This window comes from Takifugu flavidus, chromosome 3 (genome assembly GCF_003711565.1).
Source record: "Takifugu flavidus isolate HTHZ2018 chromosome 3, ASM371156v2, whole genome shotgun sequence".
NCBI lineage: Eukaryota > Metazoa > Chordata > Actinopteri > Tetraodontiformes > Tetraodontidae > Takifugu > Takifugu flavidus.
Window position 1 is genome coordinate 13,854,145 of NC_079522.1, and position 18,374 is coordinate 13,872,518.

Sequence of the window (18,374 nt, forward strand, 5' to 3'; positions counted from 1 at the left end):
CACCGGGTCTCTGACACTCCGCAGGGAGGAAGGGAGGGAGGGAGGAGCCAAGGCCCGCTCTCATTGGCTGGAGGTGTCGTGATTGACAGGCTGCAGTCTCACATCTGGCACATATTAGAAAAGAGACAAATGGGGTTTTTAATCCGGATGTTATCATTTCACAACAATACAGAAATCTATTGTGCGCCTTTAATCATCAAACCAGTTTTACGTTTTGCGCAGCTTAAACTGGTTTAATGATTAAAGGCGCACATGAACCATGCGGATGTGCATCCGACCAATTGTTTCAATCTAATAAGCACCAAATGCAATTAGATTTTTTGCGTCTATCATTTTTAATTTGAGTTAATACAAAGTTTCTATTCCAAAGTTACATATATTTATTGTGACTAATAAAATCAGCATTACTCGACTGCCATCTAGCGGCTCTACGTGTTCTTTGCAACGTGAACTTCTACCTTTTGCTTGGAAAATCACGTCAGAATTACTCGGCCAGTTACAGTAAAAAAGTAGAAACTTTTTATTTTAAAAAAAGAAATCCGCTGATTTTGACTGCGCAATCAAAATCAAACGCGTATTCGACGCGTTAATGGACCTGACATTAAGAAGAGTATGCTTAAGCTTCATTGAAGATCTCAACGTGACCAAGACGAAGGAGATGGTGGTGGACTTCAGAAAAAGCAAGTCCCCACCCTCCCCAGTCTGCATTAGTGGGAAAGATGTGGAAATAGTCCCATGTTACAGGTTCCTGGGTGTCCAGCTGGACAATAAACTGGAGTGGTCCACAAACACCGATGCTGTCTACAAGAAGGCCATGAGCAGACTCTACTTCCTCAGGAGACTCAGGTCCTTCAGTGTTTGCAGCAGGATGCTCCACATGTTCTACCAGTCTGTCATGGCTAGCACCATCTTCTTTGCTGCAGTGTGCTGGGGAGCAGGCATTAAAGCTAAGGATGGCAACAGACTCAACAAACTCATTAAAAAGTCAGGGTCTGTTGTTGGCTGTAGACTTGATAACTTGGACGAGGTGGTGAGGGACAGGATGGTGTTGAAACTGCGGACAATCATGGACAGCCTACCGGGATGAATAAAGTACATCTTAATCTTAATCTTAATCTTAAAATCTGATAAATGTATATATGCGTGTCTATTTTACTGCCCTCTAGTGGCGGCTACAGGTCTTCAACAGAAGATCCTTGTACTGACGCAGATGAACCTGTAGATGGTAACAACGATTTGTTTGAGACAATAAACCACCAAATAACTTTATTTTTAAAAATCAAACTAATGAGAATCAAATTATTTACTTAAATGCAATAGAAATGTAGTGTTCATCAAGACAACAGAAAAAATGTTGTTGATCCAGGTGGGTTTTTTTCTTCTTTTTTTTAGGATATATGCAGATGAAAATACTAACTATAAATAACATTTAGTCACATCAGTCTAACGGACAATAAAGGCTGCTGACTCACTGACGTGCTTCGTTTGTGACAACAGATATTCAACAAAATCAATGACTTAATCAATGATTTAGTTGCGGACTATTCCCACAAACTACGAGAGTGAAATAATGCCTCCGCGTGCGTGTGCGCGCGCGTGTGGTGCCATGTCCACAGCAGCACAGGCTATTTACCAGCAGAGTGGGCGGAGAGATTTATAGATTAAGGCCATTATCAATAATTAAATTGCTACTTATTAAAGTGCAGACAGACAGCGATGAAGGTCAGTTAAGTCCGGAGCAGGAGGCCGAACAGACCTACATGCAAGCAACAGAATGATGTCACGAAGTGGGCACACTTCACAATCAATTTTCAGAATCAAAGCTGGAGAAAGAATAAACGCATTCGGTGTCCATTTCTTTAGTTAGCTGTGTCTGATAGATGCAAACAAAACTATAGGGCATGTTGTAAAACGTTTGTAAAACATATTTACACCATATGCTTTTATTAAAGAAACCCAGTCCAGTTGACAGAGAAAACTACCTTGGATACAATGACCTGGATGACTGAGAATTTACACAGACATTTTATTAAATGCATGACTTTACTCAGAGGAAACGCTAAAATGCACAGCCAAGAAATGGAGCAGATGAGAAAGCGGAAATAATGGGAGTGATGGTAAAATATCGCAATTAGGAGGATGATAATGGCTCTAAATGAAGCTGCTGTTACTTCAGAGCTTTCAGCAGACACGATGTCTGTCGAGAAGTTTTAAACGACTGACAGAAAACTGTTGCATTGCGGATGATGAATCCATTTATGCCGCTTTAATCTACAGAACGCAGCATTATGTCTCCTTCTGAGGGGAGTGTACAGGAAAATGTATTTCCATCTTTCTTTCATGTAAATATTTTTGGATGCACTTTTTTTTTTCTTCCTTTACCCTTATATGACCCGTACATGGGTGGCATTGCAGTATCTTCATCACCTTTTTACCAACTTAGTTTTGGCTCTTCTATTTGTAGCCAAAGACATATGAACTGGCCCCAGTGCTGTTTTCCTGTTGTGGTTTTGAAGTGCACACGAAGTGTGTGGCTGCTGTAATTCTGTCTTTGGATCAGATATATTTCTTTTGCTTAATTAGTGTACAGGATGGTAAATAACAACCCCAAAGTCTGATTAGGATGGATACTCACTAAGACACCACTTTTATTTAAGGTTTCTAAGTAGTCATAAACTAATTTATAAGAATAAGATTCTAAGCGTCTTATGAATAGTTGGAGTAACCAGGATAGAACTAGGGGTGTGCATGTGTGTGTGTGCTTGCGGGGAGGTGTGCTCAGGCAGCGTGACGTCACCGACCCGTGCTTCGTTCATTCATCCCCGGTGCGCCTCGCCCTCTCCATACTCACCTTTAAACCGGAGCGCACCGACACAAAGGATCATCTGGGAATTATTGCTCCATTTCGGCTCCAAGTGGACTACATCACCAGGGCGTGAACGTCTTTAAGCCGGGAAGCGAGTCTTAAATAAGGTGAGAACTTTTGTTATCTGGGTCCTTTTCAGCGCGCATATGCGACACTTTTCAGCGCGCTGTTCTCTGTCAGCGCGTCTTTACGCAGAAAACTTGACACCAAAAGGTTTTCTTTGCTGACCAAAACACGCTGACGCTGGAAGAGTTCGAATTCAATAAGTGCGCATTTTCCAAGTAAATGTGATTTATAAATGTCATATTCCATACAGTCCGGATCATGTTTGGAAATAAATCACGTTTATCAAGTTTAAATAATTGTAACAGCACACTACCCGTAATGACATAATCTTTTCACTTTAATTCGATTTCATGTTTGTAATTTTACCGCTTTAATACAACCGAACACCATTAAAGGCTGTTCAAAACAGAGACACCACATCTGGTAAAGATCTGCTCTGTGTTTTGGGGGTGGACATTGCACTTTTTAAAGCAGTTTAAATAAAGTGCAGTGAATACAGCCATAATCACTATAGAAGACATAATCTCCACAACAAAGAGTTGAGTCACCTACCCAATAAAAGTGCTACGAGTTAAAGCACACCATATGTAAAGCATTACTTACGCCACTAGCATACCAAGAGGTTTAACAAAAAAGGTGTCAGAGGATGAGTATTAACTGGTGGGAGAGGAACAGGACCATTTTGGTTCCAAAATAGCAAAACACAGTAGAGCAACGGTCAAGCTCTTCAAATTCACAGCACCCATTTGCAAAACTTTCCATTTTTCTGTGGCGATGATGGCACTTCTGAGTGTTTGGATGGCTGGAGAAAGTTTACTCACACCTTTGTCACAGTGGGATCAGACTGACTGTTACTCTCTAAATTACTGATGTCAAAAACAAAAAAGAAAACTTCAAATAATGCAGGATCTTCTGGATCTTTGTCCAGTTGGTGGACAAAAGAGCTGGAGCCTATCAAGGTTTTATATTTTTTTGAACTGATGGATCAGCCTGGGATTTTGGTTTCTAAATTTGTTTTGATTTTACAAATTAGCCAAATGGACTAATCTTACTTGTATTGCTGGTAATGAGTATGAAGTTTGTATGATCGGTAAAATTCTTTCTTCCTCTGGGTTCGAGCAGGATGGCTGCTGACGTTTTACGGAGACACTTGTGACTTCTCTGGAAGAATTCCTCCCGCGTTAAAAGCAGCCATTAAAGAAAACCATCATGGATACAGTATACGACCTGTGTCACAGCAAGCTCAACATCGACTCCACCAAGAGTCCCGTCATCAGCGCCATCATGTTCGCTGCTGGCATCTTTGGCAACGTGGTGGCCCTGGTCATCCTGGAAATGCGGCGATGTCGAGACGCCAGGACCAGGAACACGCGGAAGCGGACTTTGTTCAACATCCTCATCACGTCGTTGGTAGTCACAGACCTGGCCGGCACCTGTCTGGTCAGTCCATTAGTGCAGCTTTCTTACTCTCAAAACACAACATTGGTGGGGATGTCGCCTAGGAACCAAAGTGTGTGCAAATACTTTGGTGTCAGCATGACTTTCTTCAGCCTGGCCACCATGTCCCTCCTGTTTGCCATGGCGCTGGAGAGATGCTTCGCCATTGGGTACCCCTACTTGTACAACCAGTATGTCACCAAGAAATGTGCCTACATCACAATCCCACTTGTGTTTTCAGTATGTACATCGTTCTGTCTCTTACCTTTTGCGGGGTTCGGTTCTTACGTACAATACTGTCCAGGCACATGGTGCTTTATCGACATGAACCCAAAGGCAAAACAAGAGAAAGTCTACGCCAACATGTACGCCACTGTTATGCTCATGCTGGTGCTGGCCATTGTGACGTGCAACGCTTTTGTGGTGTACCACCTGTTCAAGATGTACCAGCGCCGCAGGAGAAACGGCGGCATCATGAGCAGCAGCAGCAGAGCCAACAACGTCCGCAAGGGGACGTCTCTGGCTGAGGAGGTGGAGCACCTGGTCCTGCTGGTCTTCATGACCATCATCTTCATCATCTGCACGCTGCCTCTAGTGGTAAGAAGATGCATATTTCACATACAGTTTCTTAAACCATGCTGTTAAAAATAACTTCAAAGAGCAGCTATAGGGAGATTCTTCTGTTATTTATTCCAATTTGGAATATGAGAATTTAAACTGAATATATTTTTAAAAGCCCGGAAAAACAGGTTTCATATGAAAGCCCAAAAATTAAGTGATTATGTCACACAGACAACAAACAGCAATACATTAGATATAAGGCACAGAATATTTTGGGTTGTTCCAAACGAACTTAAATCTCTAAAAATGTATCAAACCCCGTGCTGTTTGAATAACGGGGTTTGTATTTTGCTGTTCAGGACCGCTCTACGTTTGCCCCATGCTAATACCTGTACCCATGCTATGATTTTGTGCAATGTGTCACCTCGGATGCTGCTGTGTTTCAGCCACTACTTGAAAAAGCCAGACTCATTTTTCCATGTAGTTTGCCAAACTCTGCATCCCACTTAATTTACCGTAATCATCTGCAGGGTCACCAAGGCAGGACTGCAGCAAGAAGTATGAGCTCTGTTTTCCTTGAGACTGTCTGCTTCCACACAAGCAGTCGTTTTACACTCATATACAACGGGGCAAAAAGGATTTAGTCAGCCATGACTGTGCAAGTTCTCCCACTTAAAATGGTGACAGAGGTCTATAATTTTCATCCTCAAACACTCAGACTCCACCATGGCCATGACCAAAGAGGTGTCTAAGGGCACCAGGAACAAAACTGTAGACCTGCACATAGCTGGGAAGAGTGAATCTATAATAGGCAAGTAGCTCAGTGTAAATAAGTCAACTGTGGGAGCAATTGTTAGAAAATGAAAGACATACAAGTCCATTAATAATCTCCTTCGATTTGGGGCTCCAAAATCTCATCCTTTGGGGTCAACCTAATTATGAGAACGTGAGCAAAAATCCCAGAGCTACACCGGGGACCTGGTGAATGACCAGGAGAGAGCTGGGACCAAAGCAACAAAGGTTACTGTCAGTAACACACTACTACTAGGGAGTCAAATCCTGCCGTGACCATGATGATCCAGAGGAGGATTCTGAGAATGTCATATGGTCAAAATCTGTGAAGGGAGTTGAAAACCCGTGTTGCCCAGCGACAGCCCCAAAGAATCACTGCCCTCGAGGAGATCTTCATGGAAGGATGGGCCACAATACCAGCTACAGTGTGTGCAAACCTGGTGAAGACCTACAGGAAACCTTTCACCTCTGTCATTGTCAACAATGGCTATATTACAGAGTATTGAGTTGAATTTTTGTTATTGACCAAATACTTATTTTACTCGGGAATTTATCATTTCTTTATAAATCCTACAGTGTGATTTAATGGATTTCATTTCCACATTCTGTCTCTCACAGTTGACATGTACCTATGATGGAAATTATGGACCTCTGTCATTATTTTAAGTGGGAGAACTTGCACAGTTGGTGGCTGACTAAATACTTTTTTGTGCCGTTGTAAATGAAATAGATCTGATACACAGTCAGCATGAAAGAAATGTGTAAAAATATTAATCTTCCAATCTTTCTTGGAAAACATGAAACCCAGAGTCTGTTGAAATGTGCTGAAAATACTGCATACAGTGACCCAACCAGCTGTGGATTATTGCAGACAAGTAAAGGACGCTGGTGTCAGCTTACCATCGGCTGTCTTCATGTCCTCATTAAAAGGCTCCGTAGCAGAGATGACAAGGCTAAACACATAGAGTGAGACAGAGCAGAAGGAAAGAATGAAAGGAAATTGGTGTGTTTTATTATCAATGTTTTAGCAGGTTATAATTCTCAACCAAAAAGTTCTAATTTGCATTTCAGTTTAATGTATTGTTAGTGCTGGAGCTCTTATTGACAGTGCAAATATTCTTGTGCAAATAGATGTGTCTTAATTGGGTCAGGTCATTGTTTGGGGAGTGGGAATTGCATTGAGTTCAGCGTGACTTGAGGAGGAACAGTCAGGAAGGTCAACCTGCTGGGATATTAGGATGCCTGTGCGACTGCACCTGTCAGCACTGCAGGCAGAAGCCACAGGAGCATTAATGTCAGCTGCATCTGATGCATTATTCCTGTAATGGGAGCCCTGTGTAAAACCTACCAGTGAATCACCGACTGTGACACCCGCACTTATCTCCGCTCTGTCGCCTTCTCATCATATTTTGGACAAAAGGCCACATTAACCTATTGGCAGACAGTTCCATTTGTTCCCATGTGGTGACGCGTAGAGAACCTTTTACCGTATATTATTCAGAGCCCGCAGTGATTAAGCCAAGCTGAATGTCCCTTCTTATTGTCTTTGTGAGAGATTAAGGCAAAACTCCCAGATTGCTGTTAGGATCCATTTGAACGGGTTGAGCCTTTAGTCTGTTCTGATGCCTGTACAGCTGCATTCAGCCTGTCATCGGCGTTCAAACAGTCGCATTGTAGAAGACAGATAATCTGAGTTATTTGCTGTTTTGTTAAAGGAAAATCAGAATGATATAAACTCACACAGATATGGAATTGAAATGTTGAAACAGTTGTCAATTGTCCGACCATCACAAGGAAGAGCACACAGTCATATGACAGACGGATGAATGAGTCAAAATTCAGACAAGGCAATTTCAACAATTATGACTCAACAACTTCCTGCTTTTTACTAAACAAATAAATCTATTTCCCACCACACCATGGCTACAGCTTGCGCCAAAACTTTCCTTTGCCCAAAATCTTCATGACACATAAAAAGAAGAAACTGCATAAATGAGATACTGAAAGAAGCTCAGGGATCACCTAAGGGTAACTGGCTCCTATTGTGGTTGCACAAACAAATGTAGATTAGTACAAGCCTCCTTTGAATCCTATTACAGTATAAAACAGTGCTATGTGCTCCTGTGGCTACTAATCTGAGGCTAATCAATTAAAACAAATGCATAATTTATCAAGGGCCTTCTAAAATTGTTCATGCCTGTCCAGTGTGTAACCTGACACAACAGTCTGAAGTCAGAACTTCTTTCATGCACACACTGAGCTCACGTTACATCAATCTGCTGCTCAGAAGCCATTTCCTGGTGAAGTGTTCGATGTGGTATAGGCCATATTTTAAAACCTTGCAATGTCACATCAGGACAACAGACAAGTGTCAAAATTATGGCTGAAAATGAAGAAAGTGGAGATTAAAATATTGGAACCCTGGTCAGAACAAAGGCAAACAATGTGAATGTTGTTCACTGCAGCTCATTCCCAAGAACTTTGTCTAAGACGATAACGCTCTTTGCTGTTGTGAGGGTAGTGGAACGTGGGCGCACGGCTGGGTGTCACGGCTGAGCCAGGATAAACAAAAACAGCAGCTTTATCCTATTCAAGGCCTCACAGCAATGACATGAGGGTTTCTTTAAAAAAAAAAAACAACTTAGTAAAAGCAGAGACATTTCAACACTTAAAGACCCCCATCTGTCCATCCTTGGCTGTTTTATAAAAACTTTAAAAACAAACAACTTTATAGACTTAATTCCCATGTCTTTTAACTGGCCCCCGCTGCAGGAATTCCTACCTGTGAGCTGTATTCACAGCTTCCATGGATTGTACTAATGTGCTGGCTCCCAACCTTGTGGCTGAGAGCTTTGGGATTTTATTGTTTCCCATTATAGCCTTTTATTGTTCTATCCCAGACTTAAAAACCATATTAAAGACAGGAAGAAATTAGTCAGCTGCTCATTCTAATTGGCTACAATGGTTCAAATAAAGACACTTACGGTACAAAAAATAAAAAGGTTATGCCCAAAGCAACAGTTATGTGGCCGTGCAGCTCATCTCATATTTGACTTGACTGAAGAAGACTAAAGCTTGTCTGTACAGACATGCGCCCGCCTTGTTCATGAGCCTAAATGTTGACTGTTATCCTAGTTGTGAGCCACGTTGGCAGGCCCATTAGCTCGGGTTCAGGATAAGAGCTTGTGACAGCAGCACAAAGAGAAAGACTGAGCTGTGATCGATCACCTGCAAAAAGAGCCTCTCAAATCTGCAAAGATATTTGTTTAAATGTGGGTAAATTAGGCTGCATGTTTAGTCCTAACCTCACTTTCATACAACATTAAAGTCATGGTTTAAGATTGAAATTGGATTTGGGGATGAGTTATCCCTAATTAGACTTGTGTTAAGATACCATTTTTACCACAGTGCTGTGTATTCTGCACTGAGCAGGAAGGGAATGGCATCGTGAGCCTGACTGATGCTGACGGGTTTATGTGATGTCCTGCTCGATAGCAGGTCCTTAACAATGGGATTAGCTGCCACTGTGAAACATCTGTGGCCTTTTCGCTGGCACTGAAATCATTTATAATGTAAACATGAAGGATGCGGACCAGCTTGGCATCGAACAAGTGTAGTGTAATAAAAGTGTAAAATACAGAACACCTGGCAGTCAACACCCAAAACAGCGCCCCTACCTATGTTGTATTATACAGGGTTTATTACTAATCCAGGATATCCGCTAGGATGTGTGAGCCACTCTGGATCACCCCTAACTCACCACCTTTCCCCCACCTTCTCCTCCATTTCTCTCTCAGATCAGAGTCTACATTAACTCCCTTTGGAATCAGGAGTCTCACGGCCTGGACCTTATTGCCCTCCGCTTCATCTCTGTTAACTCTATCATCGACCCCTGGGTATTTATCCTCCTCTCCCCCAGCGTGTTGCACTTTTTCTGGGGCTCAGTCTGCCAGACCCGTCTGGCACTGTCGCATAGTTCCGATTTGAAATTGTCTCTGGCCAAACAGAATTCTCCAGCCAACCTAGAACTGCCTCAGCCAGCGTTGGAGTACCCAGAGCCTCCCCCCAATACCGAAGCACTATGATCATTTACAGTATTTGAAGATGTGACATTTGTATTTATTGGACTGGAGAGTGAGGTACTCCTATTTCACATATGTTCTTTTTGAGTCTAATTTATGGGTCTGCATTACGTCATGACCTCTTCTGCTTAATTACCCATTCTATAAGCTGGTTGCTGCCTCTTGCATTGAAACCATGACATTTCTATCCATGTCGCACTGGAACCATGATGAATGCACACGGACTCATTTTGAAGTAACAGCTTGCTGCTGCTAATATTTATGCCGCTGGATAATTTAAAATAGGGTCTATCCTGCCAAAACAATCTTGATATAAGGTTTGTAATCATCAGCAACAACCTGCATGTGTGTTTATCTGCTAACAATGTGTTTATTTGGGTCTACCATTCCCATCAAAATATTTAAAAAAAAATGCTCAATATAAACTGTTTACTAGGCAAAAGCTGCACACAGAGATGGAATGAACCTGTAACTGAAGCAGATAAAGGAGTTAAAAAAAGAGGAAAACATCAGCTTCCATTATGAACTGATGCTGTTTCTTGATAATCACTAGGATTCTCCTGATCCAGGTTCATTGCTCCCGATTTGGTCCGATAAACTACTAAATGAACACCGTCTTGCTGATACCAATCTGAAACAGCTTGTAGATACAGATTTGCAGTGCTGACTCCAAGTAGGCCTAGATTAAAGTTATTAATCGAGTTTTATTCAAGAACCGGGCTTATAAAGCCAATAACTGGAGCCATTAAGAGGTCGCCTTAACAGTGTGAGCATTTCTGGTCACTGGCCAGACAAAAACCAAAATAATCATGCTTCTTTTTCACATTTAATATAATGTCAAACAGGACAGCACTAAGAGTTAAACAAGATCAATACTGACAGCTTAAATATTCAAATGTATATACAAAAGTGCTAACCATTAAAATAAACTGCTTGAAAATTGAAACCCGTCTACCACTGAGAAGAATCTAACAAGAGCGACTTCAACCTCACTCAGATTTTAAGTAAAACCGCAGGAAACCTTATTTTAAACTTCCAAAATTCAAAATGTGTTTTAAAATACTGCGGCTGTGACTGGAAATAATAAATGTCAAGCGCACCGTGTTCCTTGATGGGCTTGTCTGTAAATAGCGTTGCAGTACAGTATACAGGCGATAGTTTACAACAGTGGCTTCAGGCCTTGCAAATGCCACATTCTAAACTGACATGTATGATTGACATATGATAACTAACATAAACCTTGAACCTTACTCAAGAATATTATCTATATATTATTATAGGACAGTTTTAGACCATCCTGCACGGAGTCCATATAACAACCAGGCAGTGTCCTAGTGCTAAGCACGTTCATGATACTCGCAGATTCAAGTATATCTTAACATGATATCGTGCTCAGTTAAATAGAGGGAATTTTGTAGGACTTGGAACAGCTCAGAATTTTGGGAATATTATCTACTTTGAGCTTCTTAACCTCTGGTCTGCTTCCAGACAACAAGATTCCTGCCAGAAGGGTCATGTGCAAAAGGCCTACGGGGACATTTTGTCTTTGCACAAGACAGTCTAAGATACGCTAAAGATTTGTGCATGATAATCACGTAAGAGGGCACTGACTGCAAGCATAATTGGTATATATTATGAATATTAGCAGGTTGTATTGTATAAAATAAACAGACCATCAAAACAATATTGCAGTTAAGTGTTTAACTTATTTTTGTTTTAAATAATGGCTGAGAGTAAATGTTCCATGTCTGCTTGGATTGTTTTTGAAGAGTAAGGCACACAGCCAGTGGTTTATTTATTTAAAAAACCTCTAATATGTTCTTTGAGTTCTTAAAAAGGGTCTTGCTCTTTTGAAATCCATGCTTTTGTTCAGACCATTTTCTCTAAAGATATTTGACTGATGATCAGAAGAACCCTACCTTTCCATTTTATCCAGCAGTTTTATGCTAAAGTGTCACTGGAGTTGCATTTATTTTAACATAGAAAATGTTTTTTTAGTCCAAATGTCTTTTCAGAAGATCAGCATTGATATCAGACAAACATCCAAAAATGAAAAATATCAGTGCAGAATCAATTCGATACCGACGAGATAGAAACCAGGAGGATGCCTTCAGCCAAACTGCTTCCATTAGTCACCTCACAGTTATGCGATCTGCCGCCCACCAACGCAGCAAGTCTTTATATTAGAAGAACAATGTCAGGTCAGACTGAGTGACAAATGAATTCCCAGAAAGAAGCAGGGAGATTCCTCACTTATGGATGCCGGTTAAATTGAGAGAAGATGGGATTGTTGGGTTTAAATTACACAGCACTGCAGGGAATTGCAAATATTGCCACATCCGATCCTTCAAAAATGAAACCATCTTGAACTGGGCTCAAGTTCCTGGTGCAGGATGACGCTAAATCAACACAAGAAAGGGTCCATATAATCTTCAAGCTTGTAAAAGGTGTAAGAATAAGGGAAGCTGGGGCTAAGGAGAGCTTCCACTCCACTGTTATTGTTTCTGAGCTCAGCATCAAAGTCTTTGCTACAGTGAATTAATACTTCCCAAAGACGTGTGTGCACCATTAAAGTTTGATTGTCTGTAAATGTTTGTGCCTGTTTTTGAGGTTTTACTGTAAAACATCCGTGTGCCTACAGCTTCTTCATGCTTACATGCACGCTAGGTTGCGCGACTGTGTTGTTGCAGAGCACTGATATTTGATGTCAAACAGAGCTGAATGTCTGTACTCAAATAAAATAAAGTACTGTGTATAGAACTGTATTGAGCGCATGTGATTTATGGCAATAATGAATAAATATGCCATGTTTTCAGCCTTACATAAAGTGACAAAAAACAAGACTCACTTGTATTTGTATTTAGTTTTCACTGTTTGCACTAGAGCTTGAGGCCGACTTTATTTATTTTGATCTGCATCTCCACCCTCTGTGTGCACATGTTCCATGATCAGAACATTACTCTTTGCCCTGTTGCTTTTCAAACTTCACTCTTCACTTTCCCTCACTTAGGAAACCTCAAGTCATAATCTATCCCATGACTACCAAGCGCATCATAGACTGGCTGGTGATCAATTCTTTATTTTTGCTTAACTGTGGTCTTTTCTCCTATCAGCTCAGAGGAGATGACATGATTATGTAAAAAAAAAAAATAGAAATCATGATTAAAGATAGTCAATGCTTTAAGCTTTTTTCCCAGCCTATTTGCCTCAGCTCTGACATTCTTCCACTGTAAAAGTCATCGCAGCATTTCTCTGGTGATTGGGGTGCAGCAAAGACCAGAGAAAAGCACCTTTACCTTTTTTGCAAGTGATTTGGGGCTTTTTTTGCCCATTTTCATAGGAAACAAACAGTGTCAGCTGTGATGAATAGCAGTATTCGGAAACAAGCCAATTTTACACTTTCCTCTGATGGGATGTGCAGTATTTCATTAATTTCATTACTTTGGCTTCCCCTAACATGAGCCATCACTGGCACTGATAATAGATGCAGCAGTGTGCAGCTATACGCTTCTAATGAATCCTGCTGAAGTTGCTTCAGACAGTAGCGATTAGCTGAAAAGTGCCAAACGTGACATCCTGAGGTCCTCCAAAGCTGCGTAAGCAGCAGAGCAAAGCAAATATTCAACTATCAATATCTATCAAAAAACCCCCAACTCAAATCAATTGAAGGGTTTAGCGAAGAAGCTGAGCATCATCTGGTCATTCTAAAATTAGCAGGTTGTGTTCCTGGTCATGTAACACATGTATCACTTTCAAAAGCATTGTTATGGGAAGCTGCATAGTATTCAGAAGGAAGCAGTAGTTGACGTCGACTAGAAGCAAGAGGTGGAGACGGTTAAAAGTGTGCCTACAGTGCAGCAGAAAGGCAGCATTGATAACAATCATCACACTGTTTTCTCTGCTTCAGTAAAGCGTGACAATGTGGAGGTGGAGTTTCCTTTCTTATCTGTAATTTTCTAAAGAAGAGACTAGCATGGAGAAATTACCACTGTTGACATTTTACATTTAACCAGAAACCAGAAACATGAACACAGACGTAGGTGGTTTGTGAGTGCTGAGTTTGGCCCCATTACACGGTACGCAGTATAGGCTTAACAAATTTATTGTTTTCCTTTGATGACCTCACTTTATTGACGTCCCACCTCTACAGCGGCGTTGTTGCCGTTATGAGATGACGGCACCATAGTACGGAAACCCGGAATAAAACCACCGTGGTTCAAAACCATAACAGAATGCAATTACCCACTGTAATTACCCATAATTCTCTACATCTCCTGTTGGCCCTCTGTCAATTAATGTCCCACCGATAAACAATTACACCCAGCTGACCAACCAGACATCTGGAGCACATCAGCTCAAACCTGCTCTCTGCTGCATAATTGACCAGTTGATTAATCAACCCTGCCCGTGTAATCAGATAAATTTTACATTTTGATTAATTGAGAGGAAGTAACGAGCTGACGTGTGTCGAGTCTCAGTCACAGATAATTTTCATGCAATTGGCCTCAAGTTTGCTAATAGATAGTGTCATCAATCTGCCCAGTAAAAACTGCTGCACAGGTTAAACTTGTGCTTCAAAAGTTATAGAATGTGATGTAGCCCAGAGAGGGTGTTAGAATAAAATGATATAAAAGACAGACAGACCAGTTTGGCGACAGGAAGCAAGTGTCTTATTTTGTGTGGAGTTTCACAGTGGAATTGATGAATTACTCTTCAGCATGATGCTGGTCTTTGTCACAGCTAAACCATAGCCTTTACAATGAATTCTCCCTGCATTAGACCTCGAATTTCAACATCATCATGTGGTTTTCTCCCATGCCGTGCCCTGAAAAAGCTGGATTTTCTGAGGAAATTCAACTTTAATTATATATTTTTCCATCCAAGCCATTCAGGCTCATTTAGCTTAACTGTTGCCCGAATGTTGGGCAACACAGCCGATGAATCAGACTGCAGAGGTGTAGTGATTACACACAAGCTGCTAAGTGCAGACAGACAAGTCAATCTTTTGAATTTTTCAATCACTTCCTGTGTGAATAAAACCGACAACAACACACAGTCAGCTATGGGATCACTTATTTGGAAGAAAGACTGTGAAAAAAAACAAACAAAACCCCCCAAGAGTCTTAAAGGGATTTCCCCTTTATTTACACAGCGCTGCAAACACAGAAGAAGGACTGCGCAACTTTTTAGTCTCTACTAGTGCACACTAAAGCACGACTACAACAGTCCATTACAACTGGAAAAATAAACAGAGGCCAAAAAGGTGACAACATCAAAACCAGCGGCAACAAAGACTCTGGAAGAGAGGGGCGAATCCCTAAAATTAACCTGTTGTTTCCGCTAATTTGATGAATGATGAACAGCTCAACATTTTCAATAAAATGACCATTTGGTGTCAATGTCACCTGTGCTTGCCTTTTATGATTTGGCCCTGTTAGGATATAACGAAATAAGTCTGACATGTTATTGGGTAGATTTTGCAGTGACAGCGCTAAAATAGGAGCGCTGATATGCCATGTAAAAGTTAAGGAACAACAAGTGCAGCGACTATCTGCTCAAGACACACGGGGCTGTGCAACGCTCCAGGATACATCTGCTCCGAGAAGGAAGCACAGAGGCTCTGAACACAACTGGCACAGATGAGTGATCACACACCCCTGGAAAACCTGACAGTGGGCAGTGTCCAAAGGTGACTGTGAAAGGTGCGTTTGTGTACAGTCCTGGTGAAATTAGGGCATTCAAACAAAAACTATAAATACCTAGTGTTTGATCTATTGAGCCACAAGAGACTAATTTATATTTAACAGTGGCTCCATTTTAAAATTGTAAAACAAAACTCATTTCATTTTGGATTTATCCTGTCAAGTTCTTAATGTGAAAATGCAAAAGTAGTTGTATGTAAGGCTGCAATTCTGCCCTTTTATTTTCACAGACATGAAAGTATGAAGGCGTTTTGGGTTTTTAAATGAGCCGGGGAGAGACTTGTTGAGACTTGCAGGAAGAAGATGACGGCTGAATCTTGCTGGGAAACAGGCTGAACCAGCAGCAGACTTTCATGCTCTCATCAGCTTCCGGAAAAAAAAATTGAAAGCCGAACCCACTGTGAGCAGACACAAAGTGGTTGTCTTGTTCAGGAACTGGGGGTTAAGCACGTGATACCGCGGTCTTCCTGTTGACGTTATTGCGGCCACACTGGAGCTGAATGCAAGTTATTGATTGCGATCTTTTTTTCCCCACCAAAATGTACCACCTATAAATAAATAAATAGATATAATCAAATCGATCATTCTTGAAGCTGCTATTGCTGTCAATCAGAAATATTTTGTCTTGACATGTTATCACTCAATATACCAACTTCCTGATTAAACTAAGTGTGAGTTAATGGTTCGCTATTAAAGTCTTCCATAGGGACAAGATAAGAGTTTTCAAGTTTCTTGTTAATCTGACTTTGACAATTTTTTTTTTAAACTGTACAACAAATGGCCAAAATAATCAATCAAGAAAGACACAACAGTGGAAAATTAATTCCACGATGGGATGGTGTTCCAATATTTTGTCTCCTTTGACTTTTTAAAACCTTAAATTCTCGAGTTTGAAAATAAATAAATAACTAAATAAAATAAAATGCCTCACATTTCATATGTATATGATTTTTCCAGCTCCTTCCAGAAGTAGCTCCTTTCAACCGTATGGTTGATAGAATTGGACACTGGACTGAACAATCTTTAATTCGTCATGAGGGGAATCCAGGAAAAGTGTGACAGTCTGAAGCAAAACGGGCACATTGTCACACTGATTGTGATGATGACTGTGATTATTGGTGGACCAATAGAGCGAAGGTCATCCAGTCCTGCATGGCTCCAATCCATAAAATATCCTCTGCTGGCCTGAGCCACTTCATAATAAATTCATGTCACCTATATTGAATATAATGTCTAGAAGCACACAAACCCAGTCGGTTCTCCTTCTCAGTCTGTACTTTTCCTGATTAAAACCACAATCAGTACCATCGTTGCACATGACAGCAGGAAGAGGAAGTCTAATAAATCCTCAAGTCAAGCTGAAGGTATGTTCTGCACACGTAATTTAAGGATGTTTTAAAAAGGAGGTCCTTATAGAACTGCCGCTGCAGCACCGGAACACAGATATTATTACTAACTGCCAAGGCTATTCATAAATATTGACATATTTCAATTTATCCCTGTTTGTCCACCTCTTCTCTCCATTTCCGGCTCTCCTCCTCATATATAACCTTCCCTTGATGGCTTTTCATCTCGCTTCCTTTCTGTCTGACCTTCGTCATCCATAAATATTGATAGACCTCTGCTTATCTTCCCCGTCTGCCGCGTCCGCATTCCTGTGAAACTCTGCTTAAATATCAATGTGAAGCGAATGCAACATTGGCAGATAGGACTGGGGACAGTGTTCACACACAAGGACGTGTGTATTAAAACAAGAAGAGGTAAGATTGAAAATATGAACCTTAAGACTTTAGGAAATTTTAGGAAAACTAAATAAACGGCTGATGAACCTGAGGTGTATGTGTGTGTGATGTTTATGTTCTGCTACTCCCCTGCAAGCCTGATGACTTCCTTCTACCAACCTTACAGCATGAAACAACATTTCAAATAAAGGTGTGTTCTGTTATTATCTTATCACTTGCATGCCAGAGCTACTTCATTTATGTTCAGGGTATTTCTACACACATGTTGACCCAAGTTAAACAAAAAAAAAGGGAAATTACTTATGCAGGGCTTCACACTGGATGATATATATGAGAGGTTGTGTGTGAGATCACAACACATATGTACCATACATGTGATTTATACCCTTTAGTTTATGGTGACTCAGAATCACTCTGTGTGTGAACACTTTCTTCATGGCCAGTGTACTTTACTTTTACAGGTCCGCCACAAACCATGACGCTGGTGAATAAGTCACATCTGTCTGAGAGTAAACCCACATCCCTTATGGTCCTGTGAACCATCTCCATTACACCATCATTCAACACCTTATTAGCACCCCCCCACCCACCCACACACACACACACCACACACACACACACACACACACACACACCACACACACACACACATATACACAGAGAGAGAGAGACAGATAGAAAGACAGACAGACAGAGAGACACACACATTGCTTGTATATATGTAATATGTATACTGCACATATATAGTATTGCATTACATATAGTATTGATCTACAGCTGTGGATCTCACACCTGACAGAGGTGATCTATTCTGAACTTTCTATGTTCACCTAGAGTAATGACAAAATAAGTTCATCTGTGCATTCATGGCAGACACATCTCCTCAGCTATGAAGTCAGTCACCAGTAGGAATGGAGCCAAAAATGGATGTTCAGTAAAAGCTTTGTTCAAACAACAGCTATATACGGAATTTTAGCTGTGTTTTATACTGTAATTGATTGCATGATGCTCCTGCAGACCAGAGAAAAGCATGACAGGTGAGGTTAACAATGTAGGCTCGGAGAGAAATAATAATTTAAGTCGTATTTAAATGGAGGCACTCACAGCATCAAAGGAGCAGGTAGGG

General features: G+C 41.0%; 1 protein-coding gene and 1 long non-coding RNA gene across 2 annotated transcripts; both read left to right on the top strand.

Moving 5' to 3' along the window:
• Window positions 1-2,813: 2,813 nt before the first annotated feature.
• On the top strand, window positions 2,814-12,569 carry ptger2a (prostaglandin E receptor 2a (subtype EP2)). The gene is made up of 3 exons (XM_057027545.1): window positions 2,814-2,973; window positions 4,055-4,966; window positions 9,520-12,569. Exons 2-3 carry the CDS (start codon window positions 4,142-4,144, stop codon window positions 9,805-9,807), a joined length of 1,113 nt encoding a protein of 370 aa, XP_056883525.1. The 5' UTR covers window positions 2,814-2,973; window positions 4,055-4,141; the 3' UTR covers window positions 9,808-12,569.
• A 2,004-nt stretch (window positions 12,570-14,573) lies between these two features.
• On the top strand, window positions 14,574-16,087 carry LOC130522809 (uncharacterized). The gene is made up of 2 exons (XR_008949719.1): window positions 14,574-15,506; window positions 15,737-16,087. It is a non-coding gene; the product is annotated as an uncharacterized LOC130522809 (long non-coding RNA).
• The last annotated feature ends 2,287 nt before the right edge of the window (window positions 16,088-18,374 follow it).